This window comes from Vanacampus margaritifer, chromosome 4 (assembly GCF_051991255.1).
Source record: "Vanacampus margaritifer isolate UIUO_Vmar chromosome 4, RoL_Vmar_1.0, whole genome shotgun sequence".
NCBI classification, from domain to species: Eukaryota; Metazoa; Chordata; class Actinopteri; order Syngnathiformes; family Syngnathidae; genus Vanacampus; species Vanacampus margaritifer.
Window position 1 is genome coordinate 13,996,085 of NC_135435.1, and position 16,355 is coordinate 14,012,439.

The 16,355-nt window shown below is 38.4% G+C and overlaps 1 protein-coding gene across 6 annotated transcripts in view; it reads left to right on the forward strand.

Moving 5' to 3' along the window:
* sox6 (SRY-box transcription factor 6) overlaps positions 1-15,799 on the forward strand; it is a 162,225-nt gene extending 146,426 nt beyond the window's left edge. For all 6 annotated transcript variants that reach the window (XM_077563710.1, XM_077563707.1, XM_077563705.1 and 3 more), the window contains 3 exons: positions 6,215-6,388; positions 7,444-7,660; positions 9,383-15,799. In XM_077563710.1, coding sequence (XP_077419836.1) covers positions 6,215-6,388; positions 7,444-7,660; positions 9,383-9,683 — 692 coding nt within the window. In that variant the 3' untranslated portion in view covers positions 9,684-15,799. The remainder of the gene's footprint in view (positions 1-6,214; positions 6,389-7,443; positions 7,661-9,382) is intronic.
* Positions 15,800-16,355: the final 556 nt, after the last annotated feature.

Sequence of the window (16,355 nt, forward strand, 5' to 3'; positions counted from 1 at the left end):
ATTGACATGTTAAATGGGGTTTAGCTCTCTCGTAATTTGTGTCACTTTAATTAGCATGCTTTGAGCTCTGCCTCCAGCAGCCTGCACCCCGAATGTCATGTCCTGTTTGCCCATACACATTAATCCAACATGATCCCGCTCCGAGGGAGAGGCTTCATTGTCGCCGCTAAACGCCTGCAGTCAGAGGTGTTAGCAGCCATCCCAACAGGTTTGCCCGATAGCGGCTTCATTCTCCCCAGCCAATTCTATTAGCCGAGCCTGTGTTGGCAGAGCTAGCTGTCAAATGTTGGTGTGACGTCTTTCCACGCCACGCACACTTGAGAAGAAGTTGGCTTTTGACTCCTCCATGCGCAGCAAATGAAGGAGAAGGCTGCCTGCCTTTTTTTTCCCCACACAGCAAGCATGCGTGCCCGAAGGCAGCCCGAGGAGCAGACGTGCGAAGAGGTGGGAACGACTGGAGCAATGCTACCCTCTGGCTGGGTGCGTGGTCAAGTCTGAGCCTGCAGTCCACGGGCTCTATTTCTTTCACTTTTCTCCTCCCAACATTTTTATTCTGCTCCTCCTCCCCCTCGTAAACATAAAGCCATTTTCCCTCACTGTAATTCATGCTGTTCATCTGCAAGGTTTACAGGAGAGACAAATTAAAAAGGGACTGTAATATCCCTCTGTCGCACGTGAGCCACGGGCCTCATGAATCACAATAAATTCTATTAAGCAGCACTCCCTCTTTGTTATCTTCCCAACAACACCACTAAAGTATCACCCCGTCTCTCTCACCGCAGGCTAAACATCTGTGTTTATTTACACCATCACACATCCACCTAAGCACACTCCACCACTCCAAGACAATGTGTGCTTTAACGCAATCGGCAAAATGTCAGAGCTGTGTCGTGACCTTCAAGCGGAAAAATTGAAACAATATTGCAGCAAATGGCTTGTTGGGAATTGAAAGGATTTGATGAGACAGGATGCTAATGTGCAGGTTGTGTCTGATACATTCATATATTACCTGACAATGCAATGTGATATGAGTTCACGATTGTGTACATGCTAGAAGCAGGTGTTGGTGTTTGATGATCCTCTCTCTTTTAAACATGTTTCCTACGTATGGGAGATTTTTCCTATGATCCAATGAAACCGAACACCTCTATAGTGAAGCATAATGCTTTGTGGGTGTTTTGGACCTAGGGCCTTAAAACATTCAGGATTTTGCCAGAAAGCAAAAGCATGTCAGGAAAAGCCAACTAGAACATCTGAACTTTATTTGGATTATTTAGATTTACACTTAAGTATGTTTATTGAATGTATTTTTAAATATTTTTTACATGTTAAATAGTTAAATATAATTTGTAATTCAACATGTCTGCTTTGCATTGCGTTGTTTTTAATGTGGAGACTATTCTATCCCTACATCCATCTGGGTTCTGCTGGAAAGCAAAAGAAAACAGGAAAAGCCTACTCGAACATCAGAATTTAAACTGGGAATAATCCCAGGCACTTTTAAATGGTGGCAGTTGCGCTGACTTCCATTTAACATGAGTTGGAATGCGATTTCTGAACATAGCAAAATTCCAGTTATGAGCGGGTGTGCACACTTACGCAACCTCCTATTTTTCACTTGTTCATTTTATATTTATTTATAGATTTTTACTGCTTTGTCTGAAATTGTGTAAATCAGATTATCAGTGGAAACTTAATAATATTTGATTTAATGATTTATAATAATAATAATAATTATTATATTTGTTTAATTTATTTCTATTCTATATAATGTATTATTATTAAATTAATATATTATGATTTTATTATACATATACAGTATATAAATTAAAACATTTTCCACTATTAAATGGTCCCCCAAAAACCTTTCATTTGAACAGGGGTGAGTAGACTTTTTATATCCACTGTATATAGTGAAGAGGGTGTAATTTTTAACACAGCATAATTCAATCAGTTCAGTATGTTTCTGGACTGTGAGCAACTTCGCCGTCAGCGTAAAGGTACGACTTTATTTGACTGCATTTGCATGACAGTAACAAGAGGTGTGAGGAAAAAAAGAGGAGGAAAAACGCCCAATGTGGCTTCCCTCCAGTAGAGCAAGTCACGTGGCCGCTTTGCCGTTTAACTACGGCTGTGACACGAGCTGATGGAAGGCAGTTGTTTTGTCCCTCCCCATAAGCGGCTCACCTCTGCCCATATGCATGCACACCAGTATATAAATTGCTGAATCAGTGTCAGTGATAGAGTAATGGGCCGGGATGCATCGTAAATTACGGCGAGCGCTCCCTGGGTGCAGACACTGGCTGTCTTGTCTGAGTGAGCGGCGCGCTCCTGAGCTAATGAATACCTTCATCTGGCCCCGGCAGTCAGCAGATTGCCCCGCGTTGATGGATACTGTCAGCCCTCCGCCACTCCACATTTCATTGCACAATAAACATGCTTGTCAAAAGCAAACAAAGTGAAATCAATTCATTCTGTACAGTGAGCGCATGCTAAATGAAATTAACCAACTGTGGGCTGCGCTGACAGCGGCGCTAGTGTATTATTTCCGCCCGCAGCCTTCTGCAGGCTAAAGACGGATGAAACGCAACACTTCCATTTTGTGCTTTGCTATTTTTGGAAGTGCTGCTATGTGTGTTATAGGGCACCAAAGTATCGTCTGGAATGCTTAACAACAGCAAAATAAATGCCACCATTAGGTCTGAATATATCCAGTACAATTAATATTGCATTTGTATTTCTCATGGGCCTTTTCAGTTCATCTGAGCCGTTTGCATGTTTTAACGCTCTCAAATTAACTCATTCACTGCCATTGACGGCTATAAACGTCAAAAAATCATTTGAACTATTTCTATCTGTTCAACATTTTTTTCCACTTTTGTTAACAAGAGTATGAAAACCTAGATGTTTTTTATTGTACATTTAGAACAGACATAAAATTTGTCAAAAACCACCTTACGCCCCGAATTTTTTATAATCTTTTTTAAAATGAATTTATGGCAGTGAATGAGTTAAACATACGGTACATTTTTGTCTTTTTTCTGAATCTGACGCTACATATATTGACGCTAGAAGCCATGATGAAAATATCATCAAATATATGTGTGAACTTACGCTTGGCCTTCCCATGACCTTTAAAGGATCTGAATGATGCAATTTCCTGTGGACCATGTGACTTGTGGAATATTCTAAAAGGGTTACCAGGACTGGGTGAAAACCAAGTAACACGAGTAGGGATGGGCGAGTAACGATGCACAGACTTATTTAAAGGTATCGGTACTCGTGATGGTAGTCGATACCAGTATCGGCCACCCTCTTGTGGCTGTTTTACAAACAGGAAGTATAAATTAGAAGAATAGAAAATTGCCATTAATTTTATGCAATTTTTAGGATAAATATTTAATTGGGATAAATATAAATAACATTTCTAAAGGATTGAAATGAATGTATTTCATGGTAAAATCTCATTTTAGGCAGGACGTGCAACAAATGCTTTTTTTTTTGTGTGTTAGAGGTAGTTTAAATAAATCTTAAATTCTATTTCTTAAATGTTTGCATCATGCATACTGGACACCTTGCACATTTTTTTTAAAGTAAATTGGTTTTGTTTTATCGTATCATTTCTGCAATTTTTTTCCCCTGGGGTCCAAATGAATACAGTACTGTTGTTTTTTTTTTAAATTTTTTATTAGATTTTTTTTTGTTGAGAACTTTATGTTTTTCAGGGGCATGTTTGCTCTTTTAACAGCATAATTATATATATATATATTTATTTTTATTTTTTTTTATTTATTTTTTTTTTATTTTATTTTATTTTTCGTTCCTAAAGCCTCAAGAGATGATTTTGCTCTCGACTTTTAAAGTGTAAACGTGGGAAAAACGCAAGCAGGCCGCAGAAACAGCAGAAGCATTCTCACACGCATTTAAGACCATCGAGCCGGTCAGGTTTGAAATAGAACAGCCAGAAGAGCAAGCGCGAACAAACGTCTCCGCGCAGCCCCCATTACTCATTACGAATGTGATTTGGTTTATCATTTGAAATAATAATAGAAATCAAAGGCCAGGTAATGCGTGCCAGGCTGCTGGTGCGATGGTCTAATGAGAAGGCTTCACATGTGGATGATGAAATATGCATGAGTCATCCCAAGCTTTCTTTTGCAGACTTGAGATCATTAAAGATGTATCGTAGCATATGGAAGGCTTTTTTTGTCTTATTTTTTCCAGCCTTGTTTATCAACATGTTTTTGTTTGTTGAAATATTCATCGTGCTTTTATTTAATTCTTTCACATCTTACTTATAAAAGGAAGCAAATGTGCATGCAAACAGAAATCATTATCAGTTTGATGTACAGTTTAATACGGAGAGAAACTCTGCTCTGCTGAGAGTGAATGCCCTGATTGAGAAAGCAATCATCTCATCTCATCACCGATGTGTGAAGAACACTTTCTTTTCCAAAACTTCTCTGCTTTGCTCCCCTTTGCCCAAACTGCCTCAAGACCTCTGTTGTGTGTTTGTTTTGGCGTGCATGCACATTTTATGAATGCCAAGCAGAAATGTAAGCAACCGATGAGAGAATTCAGCGCCTGCGCACAAAACATGCAAATATTGCCTGAAATTATTATAGTAATATGTAATGTGCAGTTGCGTGTTTGTTATTCGGGTTACTTTGTATTTTGACCCAAACATACCAAAATACAGTAAAACATGTATTGCCGTGAAATCAGCATTTAAAGAGGGAGTTTGTCATATTTGTTAAAATACACAGTAAATTCTGTAGAGTAAATAAATAAATAAATAAATACATAAATGAAAGCCACTCAAGGGTTGAGGAACGAACTTATGACCTTCAGCTTTCAAGATTACGACACTACCACCTGAGCTATGCCCCTCCTACTGTTTGCTTATAAGAGGAGACCAAACACATTTTTGGGGGGCTGTTGGAGTTCGAAAGATTCCAGCTGACACGAGTGATATACTAACACACAGCAGGAGCTGCGTGGCTCAGAGAGTAGATCGGCTGCCTTCCAAGCTGAAGGTCATGAATTCATTTGTCAACCCTTGAATGACTTTTTTTTTTAATTCTTTTTTTTACTCTCTTCAAAGTGTAAATATTACTAAAAAAATGGAGTCTATTTGATCCCACTCTAAATAGAGCTAAATTTACTCTACATCATTTACTGTGTAGTCATGACCTACCAGTAGTTCATGGTAAATATGATCACTGGGCCATCTTGTCTCTCAAATTTGATAAACAAGAAACCAGAGAGTCCGATAACCCCCCGAAGAAACCAGGTGTATGAAACAATCAAGTAAATCTGCAAAGGATTTTGGGTCCTGATCTGATGCAAAATCTGGATTTTTTAGCCAATTAGCGATTAGTGAGTTTGAAAAAAAATGATCACCAATTCAATTCAATATATATATATTTAAATAACTTCCATATTTACAGTTGGCTGCCGCCATTCGTGGGGGATAGAGACTGGCCGAGCCCACGAATTAACGCCAATTGAAATGCATGGGGAAAAAACAAATACATAAACCCCAAAAAAATATTCAAAAAACACTGATAAACATTTGATTTGATTTTAGTTTTATTTACCTCAAACAAATACAATAAAAGTAATGTTAAGTTGACTATAACATGTAATATCTTATTTTTTGATCAATGACGTCTATCGGGCAAATTACAGCCGAAAGTGCTAAATGTTGGCCGATCCCAATCCAGCCAATCAGATCGATGTAAAGTCTACTGTATAGCCTGAGGTTTGAATGCACAGTGCCATTGCAAATAAAACATATTATAGGTCTGTGAGTCCAAAAATGTTAGGTTAGCAACAAAAAACTCTCACCACTATGTTGGCATTCCTATTTCTAAATAACCAAATAAGATTGTTTCATATTGTTTCTCGGGTGTAGGCTTCTTTTAGCAAATAAAACCGTTTTTTTGGTTGTAGTGTCTGAAAGTCTGCGCATTGTGAAAATACAGAAGGCTCTCTGGAAGGCAAAAGAAGGCCTCTGTATTGGGAAGTGTTTATAAAAATGTGTGGCACTTGGGTTGAGTTTTTGAATATACCCGGTCGATGTTCACGGTGTGTGAGTTAAACCAACATCTTGCCTCTCTCGCTCTTCTTGTCCCCGTTCCGACAACTCTAGGTTCCCATCAAGCCAATGGCATGGCTAATAAACCGCGACTATATTATCTTTGGCCAACAGGAGGCGCTGGGTCAGCCGAGGCGAGAGTCTTCAGGGAGGCGAGAGGGAGGAACAGCAACGAGCCGCACATTAAGAGGCCGATGAATGCGTTTATGGTGTGGGCCAAAGATGAGCGGCGCAAGATCCTCCAGGCCTTCCCGGACATGCATAACTCCAATATAAGCAAGATTCTAGGTATGTCCTTACAGGTTTTGCATTGCACACAAAAACACAAGTCACCAAAGAAGAAAGAAGTCCAAACATTGTATTAAAAATGGAGTCTCCACTAAAAAGAAATGGCTTTTCAGTATCTGCAAAAAAATAAATCATCTAAAAACAAAGGTAGTTTCAAACCCGTGGCTAGCATAAACGTTGTAGTGTAGTCCATCCATCCTATTTGTGAAAAGTGCTATTATGGAGGCCCTCACACAGATCAAATATCCTCTCTACACTGGCTTGTTGTTCCTTACTGTCTGACACCAGAGAATGTCTCTTGTCTCACTCAAGTGTTAAAGCCACTCAGACAGTGTGGAATGGAAAACACTTTTTGCGCTTTCAAACTGCAAATAAAGGCGGTGGGAATACAGTAGGCTGCAACGTCTGAGGTGAAACAATACATTCCAATGGTCAACCTGAAATCTGGAATCATGCTCCCATGACGTAAATGGGGGTCAGCAGATGTAACAGCCAATCAAAAATGTACATTTGGGAAATGCACAGTTGCAGGTAGTGAATGAGGCAATCGATTATCTCAACCATTTCCAGTGTTTGTGGAAATCCGCTTCTTCGATGACAATCACACCATGTTTTTGTGGTTCAATAATAAAAATAGATAACAAAATAATACAGTACAGTACATTGTACATGGAATCTCAAAACCAAATACAGGAATGGGAGTCACATTATTTTATGCAAAGGGGGTCAAATTCAATCACACATGCAGCCAAAACTTGTAGTGCACTTTAGGTAGTAGGCCAAACAGGATAAACATTTCATGAACAGACTAAGACTACAAGTTAACATGAATCGAAACAGACAGAATACATTATTATTTCCAAATAAATCAACTTAATCTTGAAATAATTTTAAATATGTTGTTCTGCATGCATGAAAATATCTTCCGTCACAGTTTCCAAATTGAGTGACATTGTGATATATTCAAAGTAATCCTTGTCAATCATGTAAGTGTATTTTTTTTTAAAAAAGTCTTCCTGTATTGTGTAACGTAACGTCATTTTTTTTCTACGCAGGCTCCCGATGGAAGTCCATGTCCAACCAGGACAAGCAGCCGTACTATGAAGAGCAGGCCCGCCTGAGTAAGCTCCACTTAGAGAAGTACCCCAACTACAAGTACAAGCCCCGGCCTAAGAGGACTTGCATCATCGACGGCAAAAAGCTGCGCATCGGCGAATACAAGCAGATGATGCGCTCACGGCGACAAGAGATGAGGCAGTTCTTCACTGTGGGGTGAGGCTAACAACGCTAACAACAACTATTTTATCATTTCTTGCTATGTTTTGAAGAAAACGGGTAATAAATCAACATATTGTCGCTGTCCTGTGAAAGGCACGTATGTCCATGATTTATTTTTCCGTTGTTTTTTTTTTGGAATGTCTGCATTCAGTTTTATCCCATAAACATAAAAATGTAAAACATAATTAAAAAAAAAGACAAAAAGACAAAAATGGACTTATATGAATAACCAACCTTTTACAGATACTCAGGTGCCTACAAATTTTCTAGCATATTGCTAAATAAGCCATTAACAATTAAATAAAGAGAGTTACATTTTGCTTGAATATTAATTTAAGTTAATAATAATCTAATTAGAGTAACAGGGTTGCAAATCAATGCTCGACAAGACTTTTTGCTTGCAAGAATACATGCTAGCTGATTTAGCTGCTATGCTAACTGCTCAAGAACAAATTTAGCTATGTAAAGAAAATTTTTTTTAATATTATATGTATTTTCTTGATCATGAAAATAACAGTGTTGTGTTGGTTTGAGCGACACACTCCATTATGGTTGAAAAAAAAAATGAAAAATAGAATAAATAACTTGCCTTATTCCTAGCTAACAGAAGAAGCAATTAGCGTGATATCATTCATCAGTCACTTTTGTGTTGAGAGACACAACTTCAGAGCCTAATTTCAGCTATTAAAATATGTCTGATAAAAGCAAAATGATGTTCTTCAGAAAAATGTCCTCCATTTCTGGAATGACTCATAAAACAATAAACGCTGTTTATGATGTAACACTATTTCCCGCAAGCACGTGTTGACTTAACCTTACTGCACACGTGTGTTTAAATCAATAACAGTGGTTTAATCATTTTCAACAATAGCAGCCTGCAAATGGGGCATGAAGTGCAGAGCTTATTACACGATTAAAGCTGTAAGTATAGACTTCGGGAAGCCTGCAGGCGGGCAGCACTTGAATGTAGTGAGCGTGGTGTGCACCAACACTCTCCTCCAGGTGTTCCCATGTCAGTCACGCTCTTAAGCGGCCTGGCTGTCAGTCATTCGGGGGAATAGGAGACGAGTCAATATCACCATTAGGCGCCTCTGAAACTTCTCCATGTATATATATGTGTGTATATATATATATATATATATATATATATATATATTAGGGGTGTTAAAAAATTTATTCAGCAATATATCGCGATCTTACAGTGCACAATTCTCGAATCGATTCTATATGTGGCCAAATAGATTTTTAAACATACATTTTTTTATGGAAATATTCAACAAAACGTTTTACTTAGAATTAGGGTTCACACTTAAAGCATGGAAGAATGTTATATTAATGGAACATTAAGCCTTAATATTTTATTTCGGGGCTGTTCAAACAGGAAACAGACTGCAACCTGTTTGGTAAATACAGTAGCTCAGTTATAAGCCTGAAGTTTCAGATAAATATATTTTCATACAAATCTTTCAGGGTACATGTACAAGTTTACTGATGATTATTTTCTAAATTTGAGTAAAAAAAGAAAAGAAAAAATCGCAACAATCAATTTATAGATTTTTATCGGGATTAATCGGCATCGAATCGAATCGTGATACGGATCGAATCGCCAGGTACTACGCAATTCACACCCCTAATATATATATATATATATATATATATATATATATATTAGATATAGATTCAAATTCAAATATACTGTCCCCCTTTATCATCCAGGCAACCACCACAGATTCCCATCACCACAAGCGCCAGCATGGTCTACCCCGGGGCCATCGCCATGGCAACGACGACGCCCTCGCCCCAAATGACATCGGAGTGCTCGAGCGCGTCAGCGAGCCCCGAGCCGACCATCCCCGTCATTCAGAGCACCTTCAACATGAAGCTGGAGCCCAACAACATAGCTAACAACAGACAGCCGGTCAACGGCGAAGACGACATGGACATGTACGAAGACTTCGAGGACGAGCCCAAATCAGACTACAGTAGTGACACGCAAGAGCCGGTCAGCGCCAACTAATGGACGCCCAGCGGCAAGTGTTAAGGTGGCACCACCGAGGTTTGAAAGTGTTAACAAGGAGGACGAAAACATCATGCAAGCCAGCATGCACATGTGGCTTCGGTAACTCCCCCCCCCCAAAAAAAAAAAGCTATTTGGTCTTAAGCGTTTTTTCGTGTGTGTGTGTGTAGCTATTTTTTTTTTGTTCATCATTTCCTCATGTCATTGTGATCATGGGCATGGAAAACAAAATGGCTGTGACCTAGAACATACAGAACTTGAAATCAAACATTTGCTCATTCTTAAGGTTATTGACCTTGTTTCGGAACCATTTCAGGACATGACAAAAATGTCTCACTCAGGTATTGTGTGCCAGCCAACAGCTTGTGAATGTGTCTGATCATCCTGGCGACGTCACCAGTACCAAAGGTCACATGATTCCCAAATCTACCAGTATCGGTACAATATACTGTATGCTATTAAACTCCCGAGGTAGTGCATGAGTGCCATTCAAGTCATTTCTAAGGTTAAATCGATGACGAGTCATTATCTATACAAATACGAGTCAGGAAGTGGAGAACAGTTTCCCCTAATCATGAACCGAACCTTTAGCCCAATCGACTCAGAACAAAGCAGTAGCGCATCTTCACTCGCTCTTTCCCAGTTCTACTCGCCATTCCCAGTCAGCAATTTGTTAATCTGAGTGATTGTAATCAGGCCAGAAGGCTCCCGGGCCAACAGGCCGCCAATCCGCCGGATTGGACGAGCAGCGAAAGGCAGCTTTGGAGGCATTACAATCTCAAATTGTGTAGCCACACAACATTCTCTTAAACGTTTTAGCCCCAATTCAAGGGCAAGTTTAAAGTCTTAGCTCCTCAACTTTTTTTTTTTAATTCATTTTCGACATTGTAAATCTTAAAACGGACACTAAGAAGTCTTAAAGCAGAGCACAGTCATTGGGTCGATGCGATGACTTGATTACTGGCGCAGTCTTAAGACGTGAGGACATTTGTACAATAGACAACCCAAAACATTGGACAAGTGCACTTATTCTCATCATGTTCCCTTTTACACTACATCTCAAAAAGGACATTTTTTGTTTATGCTAGGGGTGTCCAAACTCCCCCCCCCCCCAAGGGCTTCATACAGATCACGATCTGAGTCCATTCGGAAATTTCAGTCTACACTTATTGTATATATTGAATATAATTACTCATTATGTGCTAACACTGAGAACGATGTAATCCTCCATTTCAGAGCGATAGCGTTAAAGTGCTTTCTAACATTTTAGTTTTATTGTTTTTTTTGGTGGCTGTGGCTAAAACGCTGTCAAGTGGCGCACTTCTGTCCTGGCAGGAGCAATGTTATTTTAGTTAAAAACTAGCGCTAAAATAAAAAAGAAAACAATTTTGTCAATGAAATAAAATAAAAATGTTTTTTAAAAAAACAAAAACTAACTGAAACTATTTGTTATGTTTAACTAAAACTAACTATAATTATACCGAAAAGTTCCTTCATTTTAGCCGGTAATTAATTTAATGCATGAGCCTTTAAGAATTATTTTAAATGTGATTTTAAGGATATTTATTTAATTGGAATAAGGACATTTGAAAGTGCATCACACTTGAAGAAGTGATGTCATCTAACAGCAGCCAATAGAAAAGTACTTTCAGATGACGTCGCTTTTTCATTTAACTCATCCGAAATGCAACGCTAAGTGTGAAATTAGGTACTTTTTTCATGTTACCATGGTGTTCATTAAATAATGTGCACAAGTAAAAAACAACAACAAAAAAAACGAAACATACTGAAACTAACTAAAACTAAGCATTTTTAAATAACTAAAACAAATAAAAACTAACAGAACCACCCTGAAAACTAAATAAAAATAAAAACTAAATGTAAAAAAACCAGAACCCCTCCCCCACAACATAAGAACTTAAGCGGTTTCTCCAAGCATGTAGCTCGTTAGCTAGCTATGTCTACACCCCAAAAATGCATATTGTCTTCTGATAGGCCACTGACGTGGCCACTGTAGAGGACTTAATTTCTAGGGGAAATTTAAAAAACGAAATCGTCCAACTTGACCGCCAGTGTGTGGACTGGGGCTTCGGGCTACTAGCCTAGCATGCCTGTTTTAGAGCGCCTCGTTGTCACGGTGTGGAAACCCTCCGCAATAATCCGGTGGGTTATAGTCCAGCCACTAAAGTTTTTAAGCATCATTTCAACTCAATTTTTCAGTACTCGAGATATTTGATTGACAGATCACAGTTCGGCACATTCACGTTTAACGGACACGCCCACAGCATCACGTTTCCCGATTTTAAAGCCTTTTTATACACTTTGGCATTTTTAAAAATCATTCACAAGAATGTTGTTACTATTTTAACTCATTCACTGCCATCGACGAGTGTACTCGTCAGACCACTTTTTACAATGTGAGCGGCAGGGAATTGGCTGTTTATGTATTTAAGGACGACAGTGTTACTAAGAATGGAAAAGAAGAATCCAACTTTTTTTTTTGGTGAAAGAAGAGATAATATTTCATTCTATGGATCTTGAAAAAAAATCTGTCAAAATGCTAAAAAACAGTATTTTCAAATCTAGACAAGCTTTATTTTGAAGCAATGTAGGAACGACACGGGCCATGCCAATTGTACTTTTTCATTTTTGGACACCTCTAGTCTAAAAGCTAACAAGTGACCTCCTTGGTTCGATAAAGCTCCTTGAGCAGTCAAAGCCTCCATTTTGAGACCTAGATCCTCTTTATAGGGCACAAGGTTTAAGTGGCTCCCCCCCCCCCCTCCCCGATCCCGCCCCCGACGCCCTGCCTTGACCCCTGCCCAGAGTAGCCTGAGCCCACAGGGGGCGCCATCTGGCTCGGAGAGAACACACAAGGCCAACAATAGGCGCGAAGGTGCGCGTCCCTCCATCAAAGTGCTGGAAAGCGAGGCCTCGTCGCCAGGCGCTGGCGAGCAGATGGAACAAGTACATCAAGCTGTGGGGGATTATTAAAATGACTGACGACTGGATATCATGTGAAATGCGCCATTATTAATGCATGACTTGGGTCATTCCCCCCGCTTGCCCTTGAATCCGTCCATTTTCCATCCCACCGGCCGATCACTGGATCTCCGCTGCATTTGTATCACTTCATCCCATTTTGGGACGCATCCGTCTTGTGTGTCGCACGAACGATTTCTATTTATTGTCCTTCTGTTTGGAATTTATTAAGCTACAACACACACTTTAAAGAAAGAGTAGATCTCCTGACAACTTGTGTTCCTCCTGTCTGCTGGTGGTTAGACTGATTTGTATGTGATTGTAAATATCGTCCATATGACCATGCCTCGCACGTTCAGTGGGGGCTACACCTACAACGGACTGAAACTTGACTCTGCTCATGTGGCGAAAAGACAAAAAAAAACTCACAGGAAAAAAAACAACAATAAGACGAACTCATAAAGGAGACGCTGTTTCAGAAGTGTTTGAAGCACTGGATATAAATTGTATTTTTGATCAATTCTGATTAATGTGAATCTGTTTGAGGATTAAAAAACAAACAACAAAAAAAACACCATGAATTAACTAAAGTCCCCAGATGGACTCAAGTGGGTTTGCTCTCGCAGTTGCCAGATTTTTTTTTGTCTGTTTAGTTTATTTATGCAAAGACACATGTGATGGATGAACACTTTGCTGAGGAGAACCTTAAAAAATTGACAGCAGGCTTCCTTTAGCCAGGAAACACATACGTTTTGTGTATTAATCTATTGTTGTATTTATTATTAGCTACCAGAATTGTCAGTAAAACAACAAAAGGACAATCAGAAAACCAGAATGAGAAAAAAAAAAAAGCTTGATGAATTGGGAGTTTGAAAATTCACCATCTCATTTAGATTTTATTGTACATATATAAGAAATCTATTTTTATTTGATTATTTAGTAAATAAGTTATGTATGTGGCTAATCTATTTGATTTCTTTCATTTTACTATGTTTAAAAAAATGCCATTGTACCTTGAGAAGATGCTGAATTACACTTATCTGGCTGACTTCTGATAATCATCCCTGGAAAAAGTCAAATCAATCAATCAAAACAAGCTACAATGGAGCCTTGAGATATGATTTTAATTCATTCCATCATTTAAGACACTCTCTCAAATCATCTTACGCTACTGAAATGAATGGAAATGCCATTAATCCGTTCCAAGAACCCCCCCAAAACCAGTAAAAGTGTTGTAATATGTTTTTTAATCGAAAAAATACTTTATATTATTGTACTTTATAAAAAAAATAGCATACTTAAATAGGATGTTTGTACATTGTGACCAGATTTTCAAAACTAAAAACTGAGACACTACAATCGCAATAGAAATGATTTATAACAAATGCATTCATTATAGCTCAACTTTAATTCATTGGGTCTGAACGGCGACCACAGCATTTGGTTAGTAGGACTACATTTCCTAAGACAAAAACACGCCTGTTAGCGATTAGATGTTTATATATTAGTTGTATGAATCGTTATGATAACTGTGTGATTGACATACGCATGGTCCAAACAATTGGATCGATGGCTGTTCTAAAAAAATCGGCATGCCGGGACGGAACCTACACGTAGAAAGTGGGACAAAACAATGTGGATGGCACCGTACTGTCAATGCTGTTTTGTACTGTGTTCTAGCATTAAGCTAGCAAAAGGCAACATTGTGCGGTTGTTTTAGATACATAATTGCATTTTTCTTTGTTTTGTTTATTTTGACAGTAAACTCCAACCGAGAGTGGCATTAAACAGCTTGAAGCCACTTTTTGACGAATTATATCTGGCAAACTGTTGCTTGGTGGCAACAAGCAGCCGTTTTCCAGATAGCCGCGATTGTTGCTAACCCGTCAAGACAAAAAATAAACGGCAGAATGAAAACTTGTATCTCAAGGCACCACTGTATTTGCTCTTCTAGTCGAGTAATAGTCGGGTATTGACTTCAACAAGAAGCACTTGCTGTAAAAGAATTTGATCCTAATCACGATCCAACCAAACAGCACTAAATGGTGATGCATCGACATCATGAACAAGTGTGATTGTTTTCAACACGTTTGCTGTTTTCTGTCATTTGAAAAGTGGGAATGTGCATATATTTATTAGTGGCAAAACGCTGTTCTCTTCTTGCCAATTGTTTTTTTTTTCTCCTGCTCAAACTTGTAATTAATCATTTCTTATCCATCCGTGTTTTTTTTTTTAATCCTCCATGCAAATGGCTTGAATGAACAACTAAAGGACAAAAAGCGCATATGCTGGTTCAATCCTTTTACTGTAATTTGATTTCTTCTTCTTCTTCTGTTGGAGTGAGGAATATGGTGGGAATGTTGTGTGTGTTAATTTAATCAGCACAATTCACTGACATGCTGGACTGACTTACTAGCTGCTGTTCAGAAGGGCAACATCATGTTCGGTGTTGTTCCGTTGAGGTACTTTTGCTTTCTAGTTGTTTCTCCAGCAACACTGTGTCAGGCTCTTCCATCACCTGAGCCTTGATTTTATTAAATGGCTGGCAGTCTGCGTAAATATATAAATAAACTTTTTTTTCTCTTTTTTTTTTTCTGGCAGGTACCTACAGTAGGCAAATGGAAAGTATTGTTTGGGTGTTATTAGAGAGAAAATGAATTACATAGTGTCTGTTGCTGCTTAAAAAAAAAAGTTTATGTCTGAATATGTAAATAGTTTATCATAATATCTTGTACAGTCCAATGTAAAGTTTTTAATTCAACTTAATAATGTTGCCATCATTGTGTTCACATTCTTTATACATGACAAAAAGATTATTTGCTAGCTGATATTGCTCAAAAGAACAAAAATGTTTTCTGTTGTTTGTTTGTTTTGCTTCGTAGTGTCCACCAGCAGCTCTTTGGTTTCCATGTGCAGTATTGACGTGTGCTAAACTTAAGGTGAATCATTTGACTGTGTGTGTGTGTGTGTGAGTGTGTGTGTGTGTGCGCGCGTGTGTTGCGCAATCTCCCAAGCTTTTGTAGTATTACTATATCAAGTTAAAACAAACCAAGACGTCAATCAAGAAACATAATATTTGGCTGCATCGCGGAAATGTGTAAAAATAAAAATAAAATAAATGATCTTGGCAAGAATCTGTTGAGGTATATTTGATGGTGTAATAGCATTTCTGTATGTGTCAGTCCATTGTAATAATATAACAGGAAGCTGGCTAGCGGTCTGTTTACTACTCTCATTTACCTCAAGAAGTTCCTCCCTTTGTGTAAAAGAGAACAAAATTGTGTTGCAGAGAGCTTCTCACATCACTCCATCTTTTGTACTGCTGTTGACACTTACACATTAAAGAGGCATTTTGTTTAAACACTGGACTACCTCACTGTCTTCTTTACAACGTTTATTTCTACTTGACTGTGTCGGTTCGCGCGCATCCAGGCAATGTTAAATAGCAAGAGTTGAATCAACTCTTCCTGTTTATTGCAAATGTTTAACAAAGGAATAAATAGAGGGACTCCACATTTTGATTCAACCTTTGCGCTTTATTTTCACTTGGCTCAGAATCTTTAGTAAAAAAAAAAAAGTACAGCCTGGTCGATTAATTGGCTGATTTAATCGGCTGTTATTAGCTGTTTTGAAATCATGAAAAAAAAGGCTATTTTATTTATTAATTGATTTGTTTATGGTAAAATATTA